We start from the raw sequence: 20,474 nt of genomic DNA on the forward strand, positions 1-20,474 counted from the left end.
TGACCGTAAAACTGGATCGACCTCTGGCCGGGTATCGGCCCAATAGCTGATTGATATTAGTACTTGCCCATCCCTAATTTTTACCATATAAGTTTTACTTTGTTTTTTGGGGTCCAAAGCAGAAATTATGATTAGCTAACTCCCTCATTAAGTAGCGTAAATACAGTCGCATTGTTATTTGACTAAGGGTGTGAATTGGCTAGTACCTGGCGATTCGATCCGTATCCAAATTCATAGGTCACGATTCAATTCCGATTAATCACGATACGAATCTATAAATCGATTATTGCAATGCGATAAAAAAAAAATACTCAAAAACTTTTACAATACTAATCAGTAGTGATAGAAAAATGAAGCTTCATGAAGCACTTGTGATATTTTTTTGACTCCTCTAGGAGCTAGCTAAACAACTAACCGACAGACAGACAAAGCTTCATGAAGCATTTGTGTTATTTTTTGACTCGTCTAGATGGCACTCTTGGTTTAAATGTGCCAGCTAGCTAGCTAAACAGCTAACAAGACAGACAGATGACAATAAAGCTTCATAAAACACTTGTGATATTTGTTGACTCCTCTAGATGGCACTCTTGGTTTAAAAGTGCCAGATAGCTAGCTAACTAAACAACTAATCAGACAGACAGGCAGACAGGCGAAGCTTCATAAAACATTTGTGATATTTTTTGACTCCTCAAGATGGCACTCTTGGTTTAAAGATGCAGTGGGATTGTAATCAATTTCGATCGTCATTATCTTTAAACCAAGAGCACCATCTACAGGAGATAAAAAAAATTTTTTGCAAGTGCATCATGAAGGTTCATGAAGCTTCATTTTCCCATCACTACTAATCAATAAACTTGTACATGTACACTGTACGATTTGTTTATTTATCTAAAACTTCAGGCTTATAACTGTGAGCCACTGTACTTAAACGGATTGCAATCTGTTTTAGGTTTGAAAAACATTGCAATAAAATATTAAGGCTTAATCTTCCATTATGTAACATTCTTCCATGCTTAAAGTGCGAACTTCAACCCCAAGTAAGATGTTTTGTTGAAGATTTCCATCAAAAATTGATGTTTAAACATCGATTTGGCTGCATATTGAATCGATAATTGCGCGCTGTAATAGCGATATATCGGCGAATCAATTTTTTTAAAAACACCCCTATATTTGACCCTTGTCAAACAAAATCAATGGCCATGATGTTCAGCCAGTTGGTTACATTGGTTTTCTTTTTTATTTATTTATCTCAGTTTAGTTTTTAATGCTCACAGTAGTAAAATACCAGAAACCTCAATAAATGTAAATATTCTCTATTAGAACTCCAATATCAACAATTATTTGGTGATATAGAAGTGGAACACGCGAGCATAGGGCTGCAAATTAGCTGATCAGAGTCGCGGTCAAACTCACAAGCGTTTTGCAGCACGACGTCTCATTAGAGAGAGATTCCAGAAATTAGACAAGCAGTGTTATTGAAAGCAGATTTATGAGGTGACTGAGAGAAAAATATAGTTGTCTAAATCATACCACTCCCTCACAATGCCAAATTATCTCATTATTTAAAGCTTGTGGAACGATGCCCTTCTTATTAGAACTTGCCTGATTCCCCCTTTTGTCGCTTTCCTTTTAATCAGAGAAGAGGTAATGAGAATTTGTCCTTTGTGGCCAAAGTGTGACAGCAAAAAAAGACGAAGAAAAAACATTTCTAAGCGAAATGGAGCAATGTTTGTTTGGAGCCACGGGTAATCTCTCTTGACCTCCACCAACTGCTGAGCAACCAGTAAATAAAGATCAAACATGATTTATGCTTAATTTGTTGATTAAAAAGGTGGGAGGGGGGGCTTTAGAGTTAAACAAAAAGTATTATTTGCCTGGCTGAGGAGGGAAATCGTTTGAAATTAATCAACTGATTGTTTTAGTGAATTGTTCCCAAACCCCGGTAACCTGCATTAAGGGCTCGTTTGATAGTTAATCCTGGATCAAGCCTGGGGGGCGGGGCGCTACAATAGATCGGGGTATGTGCATATGCGTGTTTGTGTGCGCACGCATGGAAGTGTTTGTGCATTTGAATGCACAAATCACGGCTCTGCCACCTGCCAACTGTAGATCAGGCCCCATCCTCACAATGTTGCCACGAGCCCAGTAAAAGTGGGACAGGCACATGTGTGGGAAGCTCACTTTGTGTAATAATGGAAATTACAGCTCAACAACTGTACTTAAGCAGTGTGTACTGTACTAGAATGTATTTAAAGCCTGAACGAGGCTGAGACTTAAATTCATTTAAGGCATTCCATCATATCACAACTGGTGTCAAAATGGATCAGACTGTCAATGTCATTAGCAATTAGCATTATTCCCCTTCTCAGATTTGCCATAAAATTTAAATATCATGTACATATTATCATCATTTTATTTCTGTAATTGCTTCCTTATATTGACATGATATTCCTATTTGGGTAGATATGGTCTTTTTCATATATTCTGATGTATATTCTTGACCGCGAAGGTAATGCTCCCCCCCCCCCCCCCCCCAAAAATCTATTTTTTTTCCATTTGTGCAACCCGGTGGCAAATGGCTCACATACTAGTAGTTGTGGATCACTTGAGTGTGTGAACTGGGGTTGCCATGTCTATGACAAGTCGTGGAACATGACAATGATTTTGAAGCTGCTCCTGTGTGACTGTTGAAGATTTACTCTAAACTATTGTTGTCCAAAATAGTTTTAGAAATAATAATTATTCAGTTTTGTTGCCTCAATAATGTACAACACAATTTATAAGTAAAATAAAATATTTAAAACAAATGTTATTAAATTCTTTTTTTTTTTACAAACCCCCAAAACTTTTTTTTCTTCTTTTTCTTTTTCTTCATCTTCTTTTTCTTCATCTTCTTTTTCTTCTTCTTCTTTTTCTTCTTCTTCTTCATCTTTTTCATCTTCTTCATGATCTTCTTCATCTTCTTCTTCTGCTTAAAAAAAAGCCGTTAAACATTCAATATATGTTTTCCACAAAACACAAAGGGGGTGGCGTTGATAGGAACAAAAATCTGGAGAGAAAAAAATCTGTTTTTCTATATGAATTTTACAAAAATGCAAAAAAAAAAAAAAAAACTTCTCGGTGATATTTAACACCCATTTGCCTGTGTGGTCATTTTCGGACCAACATCCACCACTGAGTCATCCCCAACTTTTGTTTTCAGGTGCAAATCTCCGCCCCTCCACTAAAACATCCCAACAAGCCAGACAGTTGCCATGGCAATGTGCAGTTATTCATGGGAACTTGAGTCAGATGTTTTGGAGGTACTCCAGACGGTCACAAAGGTCGAGACCAGCCCAGAGTATATTTACACAATGTGGTACTTCGAGCGTGATTAGTGGGAGTAAGTGGCGGAGGCGTAGAGCGAAAGTTGGGATTAACCCAACAAAGTGCAGGTTAACACCACACAAACACAAGGCCAGGAAGGACACATTGTTCATGCCACACCAACAGGAAGTGAGCGTAAGATGAGGCAGAGCAGGTGCCACATGCTCATGCGCGACCGTCTCACTCTCACTCGCCTCCGCCTCCAAGTTGTATTAAAACAACATGATCCATGAGGCGGAAAGGGCGACTCGCAGCACCGCTAATTCTAATTAATCCAGCGTGGTAGCACGGCCGCCGCAGGACCCAAGTGCTCCCAGTCTATCAGATAGAAATTCATAACTTAATTGAGGTCAGAGCCCGGAGCCGCCAGAACAAAAGTCTCCAGCCGGGACCAGCTAGATCAATAGTAATAAATATCTGACTGTGGGGTTGGCCTGCAATTGGAGGCAGAGGAACACAAAACAACAAAGTCGACATGATGCTGCTGTCCTGGCTACTGGTACAGTATTGGACTGTCTTGATTTGTGGATCCAATGCAGGGGCCTTAACATTAAGATTTATGACTATGATGTCAAACTGTAACATAGTTGACAGTCATATTTCCACCTCTCCTGTATGTTAAAGTTTCTTATTATTTCACACTATCATTTCCCCCCAAAAAATTTCTTCATATGTTTCATTGTCCAGAACAAATTAATTAGCCTATTTCTATCAGGAATATTGCTTCAGTTGTCGTGATTCTGGGGTTTTCAGACTTTAAAAAAAAAAAAAAAGATTAATCACAAAAAACGAGGTTGCGCTGTCTTTGGAGGGGGCGGTGCCACGGTGGGGGTTCTTTTCCCTGTTCAGCGTCGTTATTGTAGCTCATGCAATTCCACACAAACGCACACACTCCTCTGATAGAAAGTCAATGTTGGAGGCATTGTTACATGTTGCCTTCACTCCCCTTTCCCAGCAATACTGTCTATAACTAATGGCGCAGTCAACCCAGTCATAACAAATACCCAGTAAGATTCATCAAAATTGTGTGCCCAAGTGTGTTGCACGTGTGCAGGTGTATATGTGCAACCTTTCTTCCTTAGCGCTTATGTATGTACAAAAAGGAATAAAAATGAGAAATGCACTCTAGAGAAACCGAATTAATATAAATTCACTCTGCAATGCAACGCAAGCACACAATATCTTTGAGCATGACCGTTTCATTCTGGATGTGAAATGAGCACATTTCAGCTCCTTCGGTGGCTTGACTGATTAATACTGGACTCGGCTGTAGTTTGCTTCATACACTGTTACACATATTTAAGAGCACTCCCTCTGACTACCTCTTCATAATAGACCTAATGACAGCATTACTGTAAAATATTACTCCCATCTTTACAAGTTTGTCTGCCGGCCGACTTTCCTCTCCTGTAACTTTATGGCATTATTGCCTCTGATGCATCCGATAAGGTCTGCAACAGGATTTTTTTTTCTTTTGGCATTTTGTTAGGTTTACAGCTGTATTTGGGGAAAGATCATTAACACGTCAATATGAACATCTTTTACCGCCTCAAAATTAGGTTTTATTATATAGTCCAATCCACCATAATCGCAGATCCTACAAGCATGCAGGCAAAGGAAAGATGTCTGAGTGGGTGGCCTTTATTAAAGTTGAAGTCAACCTTAAACATTTCTTGACAATAATTAATGTGACCTCACTAGTCTCAACATGACATTCTGATTAATATTACATTTGTGGAATATGAGTTATGAAGCAAAAAAGATGACATCACATTTCCTCAGGCTCAGGCAACGACCAATCACAGATCACCTGTTTTCTAAAGCTACCCTGTGATTGGTTGTTACCTGAGACCTGAGCAACACTGACGTCATCTTCAGTCGACAGCAAATGGCAAAATGGACTCCCCCTGAGATGGATAAAAACAGCTGGATTTTGCTGCTTAACTCATACTCCACTGACACAATATCAACCAGAATACCATATTTAGACTAGTGGGGTTGCATAGAATATATTATTGTCAAGAATTTTTTTGGGGTTGCTTCCCCTAACTGCTGGCAATTTGGTACCTTGCTCAATAAAAAAACAAACCCTGGTGCTGCTGTGGATGTGTACTGGCATCTCTTCAGCAACCAAACCTCATTTGCATAGCCAGCCACCCTCTGGTCTCACAGTCAAGTATTCTTTCGGCTTTTAACTTGAAAGATTCCAACGTATCATAGTTTAATTTACTTCACTAATACTGTGTCAGTAGCTGGATTTCAATTGCGTAATTTCTATTTTGCGCATTTCTGAGGGCAATGGAAACCCAGCTAATGACATTTTGAATTTCAATGTATTTTCTATAAAGCTTTATAAAGGGTTCAAACTAAAACTGATTGCGTAACTACAGCATTGGTTCTCAAACTCGGTCGGGTCTGCAAGGCATAACTTGGGAGGTCTGCAAAATAATTTGCAATAAATTGTATAAACATGCAATATGCAAATATAGTTGCTGAATATAGCTATCAATATTATTGCGATATTTAACATGTACAAAGCATGTGCAAACTAAGAAAACTCAATGTTTTCTTAGTTAATTATTTGTAATTACCTCTCGATAATATTCAACTATTGGATGGCGGTGCACATTTAGTAAACGTCTGACTGGTCAAATTCAGATAAAAGCATAAAATTCCATATGAAACTTATTGCATGTCTTTGTGATATGCATGGGCCAATATCGCCATATCAGTATTTTTTCGATATGTGGTGCATTCCTAATAAAACAAAAAAAAGCAATTATTATTACTATTGCACCAATGAAAAGCTCTGTGTGTAGAGTTGAACAGGTGAGGCAAGGTGACCTTGGCTAAATATTTGCTGTATACAGTACTTGGGTTCAAAAGTCAAATTTTTGAAAAATAGTTGCTCGAGGGATCAGAAATGTCATAAAGTTGTCAACACTGACCATGCTTCTGTAAACTAGTTCCTGTTTGTAGGCATGTTGTTAGTTGCAGCAGTGCATGTCAACTAGCGAAGATGAAAGTACAAAATGTAATTCAACTGAATTGGTCGCGAATATTTCGGTTAAATGGTTAGCCCTGGAGCAAAATAAGATTTTTACCTTCCTGCTACTTTGGCGATTCCCCTTCATTGGCTACTTTAGCAAGCACAATTAGTTTGACGAAAAATTCAAATGGCATATATCACACGCACTTTACATTTTTATGAATGCATCTGTGAGATGGTCTTCTAGGATTCATGTTAAGTAGTCGCCAGACCGCTTGACTTAATGAAATGAGAGCTGTTGCAGTGTCAAAAGAGCCGGTCAGACATTCACACACTTATGAATATATAATGCGAGCACTCAAGAGGCGAGCTTGTGACTTGACAGTAATGCTGCTGCTGTCTGTAGAGGCCTTGCAGCAGGTAACAGTCGTCTTTGCCTTCATCGGCTCTTGTTTCGTTCTTATTGGCCACTCACTGGGCCTCGCCTACATCCTACTATTTGATTTCCATCGTTCTTAACCATCCACATAAATTGTCAGGAGCATTAAAGCTGTCCTCGGCCGCTTACAGACAGAGGGAAGGGGGGAGTAAGAGCTGGAAACACAGTGGGTGGAGGGAAAGAGGGGGGGGGTGAGGAGAGAGAATAAACAAAGTAAGTGTTTTGCCTTCCATCAGTCTCCCGCAGTACTCAGCTTTATGAGCCCCCCACCCCCTCTACTCCCGCTGCCTCCGCCGCAGCCCCCGCTCCCCTGGCCATTGATTTTCATATTACACTCTTTCTTGCATTTATTTATTTCATATATTTCTTTTTAAACATCATCGATGAGCTGCAGGAGGACAGACGGCGCCTCCCCCCCAGCCACGTTAATTCTGGGCTTTAACCCTATCCTCCTCTCTGATGGCCGTAATGGAGGCTAAGGCGTCCCGTGGGAACAAGCACGCTTGGTGACTCAGAGGGGAGGGGCTGCGCCTGGGTAGAAAACTATGGATTTACAAACAAGGTTTTCTTTTAACTGTGAAAATACAACCAGGTTGAACTTTTGGGGCGGTTATTAAACATTTTAGAATGCTTTTGCTGTACTTGTTGAATTGACTACAGTATAGAAAACATCCATCGTTGCATCGCGATAAATTTAAAAAAAATCGCTGCAATCTATACCACCTTTACTGGTACTATGATGTCAGCCGCAGGCAAGAGGGTGGGTGAGGGGGAGCACCCGGGCACCTGAAGGACACTCCCAGGCGGTGTGAAGGGCGGCGAGTTAGGCGTCAGGCTAATTTGACCACGGGTGGCAGTCCTCACACGCTGAGTGGCAAGGTTACCTCTTGCGGCTCAGAACGGAGGCCCAGATTCAATTAAGGATGCCCCCACTGAGCAGATCCTTTTAACACCGGGGCCTTCCCAGTACGCACATAAAGCGCACCGTGCACTCACACGCGCAGCTGATTTGTCATTTGGACGTCCAAGACACACACACTCACAAACATCTCAACGAAATAAATAAACATGAATATTTAATTGAGGAAATTCAATTTACACTCTCAAGAGAGATTTTTGTGGGTTTAGTGCCTTGCTCAACGGTAGTTTGATAATGCTCAGAAAACAACATATCACCTATTTAACAGATGAAACAAACTGAGTAAATGCAAACTCTTTACATTCTATATCTATACCGAACCCATTTTTATTCTACCGAAATGTGCCATTCGTGTCGTTTTCGTTTGTGGATACAGAGACCACACTAATCCATCATTTATACAACTAAAAACATTCAAATTTAATGAATTGGTGGAGTTTAACCGCCTTAAAATAATGTTTAAAGCCCATCATGAAATTTTACCAGTTAATATACAAATCAAATTTTAAAAAACGGGCAAGGGAGCACAGACATTTTTTTCCAAACCTAAATATAGAACAAAACAAAAAGAGCGATGTACTTCAACTCAAGGTGTCAGTTTGTGGAACAATCTGGATTGTAAAACAAAATCTTCTCAGTCTATCTGTATTTTTAAAAATGGATAAAAATACAATTACTGGAAATATATATATATATATATAGCACAAGGACATGCTGTTGAATTATTTTATAGAATTGTTACATTAAAAGCGTCTTGACCGCTCGCTGTCATTCATTTTGTGTTGATTTTTTAAAATGTTGATCAGGGGCACATATACCAAGTTTTTACTTATTTCTGTCCCCTTTCATTTCTTTTATTTTAAAAAGTGAAATAAATCTAACCGATACAACTACAGTAAGAGCCCTTACATGTTTTTGTATGTACAGTACCAGTCCAAAAATTTGGACACACCTTTGACTGTAGCTGTACATACAACCAGTGGTGGCAAGCAAAAGTACAAAGACCTGCAAGAAAATGTAATGACCAAAAGTAGATGTTTAAAATGATTCTGGTGTACATGGGTTTGCTCAGCCATTAATCACGTAAACCTGAGAGTGATCTGTCATTGCGTATTACTCGTACCTACTTGTGTGTCTCACGGGTCTTTGCAATCCATCCCGCTCACAAAAACTCACTTGGTATGTCCTGCGCTTTGCAGTCATTCATCATAAAATCCTTTAAAAAAGAAGCTTATGAAGCTTCAGGTTTTGGGGGCCACAGTTGCTGTTCTGGTTCTAGATGGGCCCCGGTGAAGTGACCGGCATCTTCATCTCTTTCATCTTGCTGCTTTTTGATTAATGGCACCTGCTCTTCATAATGCGATCTGCCGGAATCTGCATGCCAATGATTCCAGTCGATCGATTTACCCAACACACGCACGCACGCACGCACGCACTCACTCCCAGCCGCTGTCATTATGAAAGTCAAAAGCTGCTGCATGCATTGATCATAAATTAGAATTGCTTGTCCACCCCCCCCCCCCCCCCCCCCCCCACACACTTGTTTAATGTTTCTGTCAGGGGTGGAGGGCAGACGGGAAATGGGAGCGTGTAAAGTTTGAAAAAGGAAGAAGAAGTAACAGACAAAGGGAATCCATGATGATTGGTTCTATTTACTACCGATTGCAATTGAGTTTCACAAAAAAATTTAATGCTGGTCCTTTAAATGCTGAACAGATTTTTTTTGTCGAGCAGAATTCTCGGTTTTTCAAAATCACAAAAAAAAAAAGCCATCTTCCTTGAGTTTCTAACATTGTAATGTTGGTATTATACCTTAAATTGCTAACATACACCATTACACACCAACGTCAGCACAACACCACCCCAAAATCATATTCAATCTCTAATTTAATACTCACAAATAGGCGTCCAAATTAAAGTCTGCGCTCTTGTTCACCCCCAACCAAACAAAAAGCCTTTAATGCTTCACAAAAGCAAATATGGTTACATCATCTTCCCAAACTCTTTTCCGAAGGTCTTAGAGCCATGAGTTGGGCAATAAATGAAACGATGAGCTGACTGTGCGACGTGGATGTGTGGAAATGAATCAGCACCCAACTACCTTCAAGGCTGACCAGTTCCTTCTGCACCGAAGCATTACAGCAATCCATTTGTAACAGAACAGGCTTACTCAAATACGTGTTAACTATTTTTTACTCGTTATTGTCTTAAAAGCTTCCTGACTTTTAATCTTGAGGTGTCCAAATACTGCTTAGCTCCCAAAGAGTGAGAGAAGAGGTGTTTTACAACACTTCCCATAGATTTGTTCTCAAGCTAGTTTCAACATGTTTAATTGGTGGTCTAATTTAAATGTATAAGAAGAACAGACAGCAAGAGGACAGTCAGACCAATAGTCTCGATTTGTAAAAATAATAATAAAGGAAATTGACCTTATTTGGATTTGCGAGGTTTCTGCCCAATGGCAATTATATGCAAAAGCCATCTGTATCTTATAAGAATAACAAAGCCAAGATGTGATCGTCTTCTGATTATGTTGGCTACTGTCGTTGAAGCTAATCACGCTAATGTCTCAAATTGTAAGCAGTGATTGATTGATGAAAGGCACAGTCACCCCATCACAAGGCACACTTACAAAATCTAATGAGAGCTATTGGAAAAGATGCATCAAAAATTCCATTAACGGTCTCAGCTGTAAATATTCCATTTCTTTCTATGATATATCTTTACAATAAAAGACGGTTCGAAACGTGTCTCGATATATTTCAAAGTGGAACGATTAATTTCGATTCACTCACAACTTTTAAATCAAAAAACTATTTTCCAATTCTAACAGTGTTTTTGTTGTAGCCCTAGTACACATATTGGTTAATGCTTAGGAGACAGGACAATCGTTGCTATTATTAATTTTAATCTGCTATATTATTCGTGGTTGTTATGTTTTGCTTTTAGGGAAAAATCACCTAGTTTGACTACCTTATATGTTCTTTTTTTTCTTTTCTTTTTTTTTTCTACCTGTATGTACTCACCAAGGTTGTATGGTAGCAGGGAGGCTTGTCCTGCAAAATCCACTGCTGGATATGGTGTCTTTGACAGTACAAGCTTTAACATCAACTTAAACAAATCTCATCCGAGACTCAGACACACAATCAGAATGAAATTCTGCTAGAGTGTATCGTAGACTCCAGGGACGTCTGCGCTCTATTTGTATCCCCAAACCCAGTTATGTTTTATGCCCTTGAAGCCGCCACTTAATGCTGCTGTAAACAGTTTAGGCTCAACATTTGGACTATTCTTGTCCGAGCGGCAAGAGATTTGTGGAAGCGGATCCATGCATAAAACCAGTTCAGTCACTTTCCATGAATGACATTTGGCGACAGTCCCTCTGTGTGTTTGTACCGTGGATAAGTTCAAGTACAGCCGAGGGTTTTATTACTTCCTGCTTGACGGATTCATCTGACAATCCTCCGCTCTCATCAGACAGATGACAGATGTTGTGCTTTTTTTTTTCTTCTTTTTTTACAAAAAATTTAAATATGCTACCTAATCTTTTCTTAGGACCAACTCATTTGTAAGGCTCAAAAAATCCAAACTGCATGACGTCTTTCTCTTTTCTCTATCATCATTCTCTTACCTCACCGCGCTTGCTTTGTAGAAATGATAGATGGGTGTGACTTACATCCAGCAATACTGCAATTGTACTAATAGGTCAATCCCTATTCATGCTGCACCTAAGCATATTGGTCCGGCCCATTAGGGTGATCCACTGCTCGGCGCTGGAGCTACTGCTATTGTGCAAGCAGCTACTTTATTGAACACACTGCTGACGTTTCTGCACCGCAAGGGGAAACTTTGGATGACATGCGAAAGCAGAGGTTTGGTGCAACATGCCTCTGTAATGGGATGGGAACAACAGGGGTGCACCCAAGCGTTGGGAGGGGGTGGGGGGGGGCGGGGGGGTAAGAGTACGGGGCTGGTGTCTCTTCCAAGCTACTTCCAAAGCAAATGGAAGACAATCCAATTTCCTGTGATTCCATCAAGCCTGGGTCCTGGATCCAGGGGCATTAGGGAACGCTGAGAGGACAGGCCACTGACCCCTCACTTGCGTGCGCACACACTGCCGCACTCGACACAGTGCATTAAAAATAAAGTCTACGTTTACTACGCCGTACATCAGCATTTATTTACCTCATGATGTTTAACATGTCAAATACTGCATCTTGTAAGTTACTGTACAGAGTTCTTTGGCTAGTTGAGGCTACTTAGTCTGTGTTGCATCCACCACGATTTTTTTGTAGGACAGGAGGATGTTCAAGAAACTCTTATAGCTTCATATACAGGGGACCAATGCTATTTGCGGGAATGCATAATAAACACCTGCTTTTGCTAACTCTTTTTACTACGTCAACATTTTATAGCAGTTGTACACAAGTAACAATGGTTTCATATTTATTCAACATTATGCAATAACCTTGTATCCTTAAATATATCAAATGAAATGTGTTGATACGGTCATTCTATGGACCTGCCATTCAAAACAAAGCAAATCTAAATCAACATTTTTACAAACATGCAAGGAATTGGCCTGGATGGAACTCATTTACACACAACCTAAAGTCACGGTTTGTTTAAAAAAAAAAGAAAGAAAAGAAAATAATGAAATAAAAACAGTGCAAGTGCAACTGGTACGGTTAATGATGACATCCGTATAACAAGGATTAATGTCCTTATAACTTCATTAATTAATTGCATTGTGCCATGCAGTACATCCTGGGAACTGAATAGTAAAGTTTGACACCCACTTATATATGAGGAATAGAGACCAGGTCAGTCAAATAGTCAAAATGTACGCATAGTTGACCGTCATTGAAGTGTATTACGTTTTGTGGATGTATTGGATTTTTTTCTATTAGTCGGTAATCTTTTTTTTTTTTTTTGCAAAAAATCTGTATATGTAAAAAAAAAAAATCATAGCACACATGATTTGATATAGAATTAAAAAGTCACAACTTTGTTTTCATTATAAACCTCTGGGGTGATGAATGCGGATGATTTTTTTTTTTTATATCAGTTCTATCGAACACCACTAGTGGTAGGATCTGCCAGTTGTGGTGTTGTGGGCTAACTATGAGCCGTTTTCCACTCACTTGTGGATATTTGCATCTGTGTTTGAGCTCCACCCAGAGGGAATAGAAAGCTCTAATTCAATCAGAAGGTCCCCAAAGTGCTGCCCTCCGAGACAGAGAGAGAGAGAGAGAGAAAGAGAGAGAGGATTACAATAGGATCGCCATGCACTGAGAATGGCGAGGACGGACGTAGAGAGGGAAGGAGGGGGAATAAGGAAATGGAGGGAATGAAAGCAGAGGGATTATGATGGAGGAGGTGAGTGAATGGGAAAGAGGGAAAAGGTGGACGTGGTAATGACAGCAGAGAGACTGGAAGGAGGGGATAGAGGGGGATGAAAGGAAAGACAGGAGGAAGACTGTGTAGTTATCAAGAAAAGTTACTGTTCAGATACAAAAGGTGGTAAAGACAAATGCACACTTTCATCATCCTATTTTTTTAAAAATCTTTTCAAAGTATGTTCACTGCAGAGCAGGAAATGTCACCAAATCTTGCTGCCTTTTAATCCGCCTCCAATCACGTGAACCCGTTGGACTTTTGTTCCGAGGGCGCCAGCAGCACTTTGGTCATTCATCATCATTACGAGCTGCAAAGGCAGGCCGGAGCAGTGATTAAGAACTGAATCTTCTGTTGATGATGCCTGTCATAGATTGGGTCTTATTATACCTATACGCACTCTTCTAGCCCTGCCCTCAAACCACATATCCAACAAGAAATATGTCTCTGCCATTGACCCTTTAACCTAAACTACCATTTGTACCATTCACACACACACGCGCATAGACTAGCACTGACTCTTCACACTCATCTCTCTGCTGTCCCTGGAACGATGTGTGTCAGGGTCACATAGCTACTGTTAAATTCAGTAAACATATATTGAAATACGATCAGGAGCTAGAAATGAAAATTGCCATTAATTTCATGCAATTTTAAGGAAAAAATGCTATATTGTCTTTTTTTAAGGTTATGTGTCATTATTTAATAGCAATGTTATGCATCAACACTACTAGTGGTCCTCGTACTAATATCTGTCTATCGAGCGTCCCTAAAATGTATCATGTCTGCACTCAGCATGACAATTCCCAAAGCCAATGAGGACCTCATTAGTAACCTGTTGAGGGTTGGACATAACGATTGTGCAGAATTGAGGGTTGATTAATCATGTACTCGTAGAGCCACTGTTGATTCCATCTTAGCTACTGTATTTCTGATCTTAAGTGCAAAAATTACATGATGTTTACGATGGGAAGTTGGCGACGCAACTCCTATGGGTGACATTAGTCGTATCAGTATCGGGTCAATAACCTTATTTCATGGTATCAGTACTTACGACAGTAGCTGATATCAGTATTGGCTACCCTCTTGTGGTCGTTTTTCGATCAGGAGCTAGGAATTAGAAGAATAGAAAATCGCCATTAATATCATGCAATTTTAAGGAATAATGCTATATTGGGATATCTTGGGATGTTTTTGTTGGGGGGGAGTTCTTATGTAAGTACTAGTGGTATCAGTACTTGGTATCGGTCACTACTTGAATTGAGTACGTGAATTAGTATGGGTCTGAAAAAATGTGATATCAAACATCCCAATTTAGAACATTAAAAATATATATTTACCACACAAAAAAAAAAGAATCCCCTGGTCGCTCAAAGAAATGTGTAGCTCTCACCCCTAGTTGAATGAAATGCATAAATCAAACATATATTTTTTAATGCAACCAAATCACACAAAGCAGATCATGATCACGTTTGAGTCACGTGTTTCCCAAATCAATACCTCATCTCCTCATAACCCCCCCCCCCCCCCCCCCCCACGGGCCAATGAAAACAAATCCTGTTAAAGCCGTCCACAACAAATAGCCACTGATTGGTATGCTAACAGGTGAATTTTCAGCATTTGGTGGCTGCAAATTTATTTCTATGATCATAACTCTGTGCTGATTTATTCTTCGCTCGTCACAAGTCTGTTGAACATTGTCTTTGCCTTTCACAGGATAATGAAGGACAGACGGCGCTACATTATGGTAAGAAGGCAGCTGTTGATGCGGGTTGTCTCTCTTAACTTTTTAATGCGCCTGCACTTTGATGGAAATGTGTCCCCGTCAACTTCCCGTGCTCCTTTTCCATCCTAATGAGGCTTTCCTGTTTCTTGTGTGCATGTCCTTTGGCATGTTTGTATCCGGCATGCTTGTGTGGAGATTCCAGTCTGGTTTTGGTCCGCGCAAATGTGTGTGTGTGTGTGTGTAGGTGTGTGTAATAATCGCCAGGCCTCCCCGAGGAAATCAGCGGCGGTCCTCAGACTCCCCCTGACCCCCTCATGCCCCAACTCAAACGTCCCTGAGGGGCGGTTCCCTTGTCCTTCTGAGCCTGCGTGTGTGGCTGCGCCATCTGTCCTCCGCGCTAGTTTGGTGGCGGCCATGTTGCGTCACCCGCTGGCACATAAGCCACAAACAGAGTAAGGTGGCATGTAAAAAGATGACTAATAAACATAAGCGATGAACTCCGAGAGACAAATAGCAGAGAATGAAAATTCATTTCCACCTCTCTTTGCACAGGCCATGGCGGCTGGCAAGTGATTAATTGAGGGTTTACTGCTCACCATAAATTGTTCTCCTCTACGGCTCCCCCGAGGGCCGGCTACTTTTTCTTTTTTCTTATTTTCTTTTTACAGTTCAAAACCCAGGCGAGACGTCAACCACGTGCCACGCGCGCCGCCGCGGCTAAATGAAACACTCATCAAGTGCGGGGCTCACTCAGGAAAAAAAAATAAGCCCCACACATGCGCACGGCTCGAGCGTTTCCGATGTATCATCACATCTCGCATACACTCTTCGAGGTTAAGAGGCCTGGCTGTCAATCACCGCTGCTGCTGACATCAGCGATCGTGGCCGAGCACGTAGCCCACTGTTTAAAAGCAGCAATTGATAGACACTGACAGAGAAGAGCACTCACACAGCGAGAGCGAAAGGGGGGGGTTCTGCGGGGTACCTGCAGGGCGGAAGGTGCACTGACAATGCTGAGGTCCACTAACTAGGTTAAGAAAGTGTAAGTCAAGGCTACAAAAATTCTAATTTATACAACCCGAGCAGTGTTGCTATTGAACTTGAAAACAAAAACAAAAACGTATCTGCTGGATTTGGTGGGACACTATCATGTTGTGAAAGAATGATAGTCAGTAAAACTTAGACCTCATCTTAGCACAAACAATCCCTCACTTTCATAGATATCTACATTTTACTTTGAGATCAGTTCTATTCATCTAACCCAGGGGTCTGCAACCTGCCGCTCTGGAGCCACATGTGGCTCTTTAGTCCTTCTCCTGTGGCTCCCTGTGGATCTCAAAAATAAAAAAAAATTGTAGAAATAATTGTTTTTTTTAAATATATTCTTTAAACAAACTAATTATTTAGTTTAAAAAAAAAGAATACAGTAATTAAATGTTCAAAAAAATGTCCAACATTTTTAATTATCGGAAAAAGAGACTCGAAAGGTAAATGAAAAGGTTTTTTAAAATTACCTAAAAAGTTAACATAAAATGTCCAAAAAGGAAGAGGAAAACCAGAAAATTACCAGAAAATGTCCATGAAATTGAAAAAGAGAATTGAATTAAAAAAGGAGAAAAGTAAAACGTTTAAAAAGTAGCCATAAAATGTCCAAAAACAAAAGAGAGGCAGAAAATTACCATTTCATGTCTATGGAATTGCCCCCAAAAAAGTCAGCAAATTGTTTGTTTTTCTTCAGGCAGAAAAAAATGGTGAAAAATAGCCACAACATTTTCAAGAAAGGTAGAAGAGAGGCAGGAAATTACCATATGTCCATAAAATTGCCAAATATGTCAGAAATTTGACAGAAAGGAAAATTATTAAAATGTATGACAAATTACCCCCCAAAAAATAAATCAATTTAAAAATAATCCAAAATCGGAAGACAATAGATAGAAGAAAATTAATCTCTACGTATTGGATGCTTCATATTTTTGCGTTGTGGTGCAGCTCTAATTAGCTTTTGGGCCCTCACTACATTAGACTAACACTAACACGCTGTTTCCTTCATCACAATCTCCAAATGTTTTGTTACTCCAGACAGATTTTTTGGGTCATTTATTTGACCTAAAATGGCTCTTTTGACAGTAAAAGTTGCTGACCCCTAACCTAACCTAAGCACATATGCGCCTTGTACATTATGCTAACGTGAGTCATTAATATTCATACAATGTCCACTTAGGAATAAAGGAAATTGTGGAAGCCAAGTTATGTTAAATAAAGTGGAGGGAGGAGAAATTCTTGATCAGCACATTTCTCTGTGCCAGCACCAGAAGAGCTCAAGAATTTTTTTTTGGTAGTAACCTGGTAAGTTCTTTTGGCATAATCACAACAAACTAACTCTGCGAGGAAAGCAGTGTAACTTCCTGAGATACGATGAAATGTCTTGCTGCCCTAATCGTTTCTTCTCCGCGTAGCATCGGCATGTGAGTTTGGCGACATCGTGGAGCTCCTGCTGGGCACCGGTGCTGACCCGTCCATCAAAGACATGGAGGGCTCGCTCCCCGAGGAGGTCACAGAGTCCGGCGCCATCTCTTCTCTCTTGCGCCAGTACACCGCTCCTAAAGGCTAGATGCAGACATGCCGTGCTGCCCCTCGACTCCACAACCCCCCGTCCCCGAGGTCGTGATATCATCATCATCCCAGATTTCCCAGCATCCCTGGCGTCCCCGGTGAGAGACTGTGCAACCCCAGCAGTTTGCGTTGGATTTTTTTTTTTTTTTTTTGAGGTTAGTTGGCTTTGCCGTGTTTCTTTTTCATTTGAAACGATGTGTTTTGACTGACTTCTGCCGTTAAGGTTGACTGACATGGTGCTGGATTCAAGAAATTCATTTATCTACAGCACTGTCACAAATTTAAATCGTTTGATGAGGCAAAAGACTTATTCTGATTTATCTTCAACAACCACTATAGACGTTTCTGAGCACTGCTGCAGGTTGATGATTCACTTCAGTTTCATTCCAAAGAATTCTTTGTCTATCGTTTCTCAACATTAAATTCTTTCAAATGATTTTACTCTCATTTTTATTAACGGCAATCAATTCAGACCTGATTTTTTTTCACCCTTTTTTATTTGGAAAAATATATGTCTAACCATAATAACATGGACCTATGTTTTTACTACCAAGGGAAGGGGTTGCAAAAGTGTGCACACCCTACTGATGATGGAGAAATCAAAAATATCCAGTCACATTCAAACTAATCTTAAATGGGACTCGCGCACCCCTACCATCATTTGAATTTGCCTCTGATTAACCCCAAATAAAGTTAAGCTGTTCTAGTAGGCTTTTTCTGACACTTATTTTGCTTCCTGACAGAACCCTGAATGGTCCATGCTAACACCGTTTGCAACTGTTAGGAATAATGTTTTGCAAAATGGAGCTTGCGCGAAATAAGCTTGCGTCTTGTCACCCCTTAGCCCAGACAAGAAAAAGACAGAAAATTTTTGTCACATGGACTAAACAGCCAGCACTTGCCAGAAAGTCCTGCAGCTCCAAATAATGTAGCCGTCTGCCTCTTGGCAGCCTCGCTCAGCTGACTTCTTCTCCCTCTGATGCAATCTTTGGCTTGTGTGATAAGACGTGACTACAAAAATGTCAGGAAAACCTTGTTAAAACAACTGAACTTTATTTGGGGTTAATCAGAGGTACTTTAAAAATGTGTTGACTCCCAATTTAATAAAAATTTGAAAGCGATTGTTAATTCTCAACACATCCCCATCTGCAGTTATAACAGGGTGTGCACACTTTCGCTACCGCCATTTTTGTTTCTCTCCAATTGAGTTGCACAGGTTGTAGATCACACAAAAACCTGGCATTTGAGCAAAGGGTGTGTAGACTGTTGATATCCACTGTAACGCCATTGTTTTAACTACACAAAGGGAATTGTATGTCATATAGGAGCCATCCAGATGTTCTGCCGAAATAACCAGCACATGGTGCACATCCAAATCTGCTTTACTTGTCAAGCTGCTCTGATCAGTACAACTCACACACACACAAACACATGCACACACACAGATGAGAATAGACTAAATCTGGATTGCAGTTCTTAACCACAGCTTCCTGATGAAGACGCAAATACACAATATGTACAGTGGCGAGAGATCACAGCTTAATCCTCCTCTCTCGAGCACACTGTCATGTGTCTCCCCCTTGCCCCCTCGTCGCTGGCGTTTAACTCAGCTGTCAATCTGGCCTGATTGGAGGTGTTAGATAACAGTCTCAACATGTCTGCTTGGAGTCTGACGCTCACCCTCACAGCCAACGTTTGCGCTCATTTCACATTTGATATTTGTCTTGCGTGAGCTCTTGGAGGGCGGGTGGGGTGGGGAGGGGGTGATGTCTTTATCTTGCATGCATGCCGTGACCTCTGTTTCTCACAACCTCCTCTTACACAAGTCTAGCCCTTCTCTATAAATACATTGAATGTCCCTCTAAGAAATCTGAAGAAGAAACGGCGAAAGAAGGCTCACGTGAGTTAAAAAGCTTTATTCAGTATTCTGGGGCATGACGGGGGGAACGCTCCCACGGAGAGTCTCCGTGGTCATGTCATTCATATGGATTCCATCCACATGCAGCCATTAGGCAGCGGGTGTATTGCTAAAGCCTGTTTGGGGGGCTTCTTCTTGTGCCGTCCTAAAGCCTGTAATACCAGCTTGAATTAAGAGAGGGTGACGGCAGCCACGCGGCCCCCCTCAGCCCGTCTGCAAGACTCTGACACTAAGCCCATTATGTTTCCATTATGGGCCTTCAATTTTCCTCTCAGCTTCTTTTTTTTTTTTTTTGGGCACCGCAGCTCCCTCCCTCTCCACACTAAACCGCGGTACCTGTATTTTGTTAAAAGACATTTCACTTTTTGTCTTTATAACCACATTATTGTTTCAGAGAATATTTACTGATGCTTTTGAATGTCAGTGCTTGTTACATGTAGAAAACAGCAAAAATACTCAGTGGGATGCTTGAAAGTACGACGGCGTATTTGGGCCACGTGCAAATATATATTTTTTAGAGGGCGGGAGCAATATTCCGAGAAAAAAACTTTATAATGTCACAAATTTGCTACTTTATAGAGTGGCTAATTTGCGAGTTTATAAAGTGGCAAATTTGTTAAAATAAATATTTACAGAATTATTATTTACACATTCATACATTTCGGTATTTTTTTTGTACAAGTATCTTAAGTTGATGTGACGAATCTGCCGCTCTCCGTCATTCACTTGCATTTACCTAAAGTATGCTAGTTTCTGATTGGTTAGTGTTTAGTCCGCTGATAGGGAATCGCTCGAGCTGCCACAAGTAAAGTTTAAATCAAGCATGTACCAGACCATGGCTGAATTTGTTGTGCAGTCTCGTACCATTGGGAATTATGAATTAATTTATAATTATGAAATTCAGCAAACATTCAATGAGAGTTAAGAATGATTGAAATGTATTGTTGGTTTAATGATTTCTCTTATTTCCTTTGGATAAAAAGGTTCCATTGTTAATACAGTACATGCAGACATTCAAAGGCACAGAACAAATATCATTCCTTCCATATTTGTCATGTTTTCCTCGCCCCCGCGTGGCCCCGCCTCCCCTGGTGCTCTAACACGCTG

The 20,474-nt window shown here is 40.4% G+C and overlaps 1 protein-coding gene across 2 annotated transcripts in view; it reads left to right on the top strand.

Annotated features, from left to right (window-relative positions):
* The window catches only part of acbd6 (acyl-CoA binding domain containing 6), a 30,347-nt gene extending 12,462 nt beyond the window's left edge, over positions 1-17,885 (top strand). The window contains exons 7-8 of one of the 2 annotated variants that reach the window (XM_086090250.1): positions 14,827-14,857; positions 15,032-17,285. In XM_086090250.1, the coding sequence (XP_085946376.1) occupies positions 14,827-14,857; positions 15,032-15,090 (90 nt within the window). In that variant the 3' untranslated portion in view covers positions 15,091-17,285. The other variant, XM_086090249.1, reaches the window with a different exon arrangement.
* Positions 17,886-20,474: the final 2,589 nt, after the last annotated feature.

Source organism: Leptonotus elevatus, chromosome 11 (genome assembly GCF_054856555.1).
Source record: "Leptonotus elevatus isolate MCC_2025b chromosome 11, RoL_Lele_1.0, whole genome shotgun sequence".
In the NCBI taxonomy this organism is placed as follows: domain Eukaryota; kingdom Metazoa; phylum Chordata; class Actinopteri; order Syngnathiformes; family Syngnathidae; genus Leptonotus; species Leptonotus elevatus.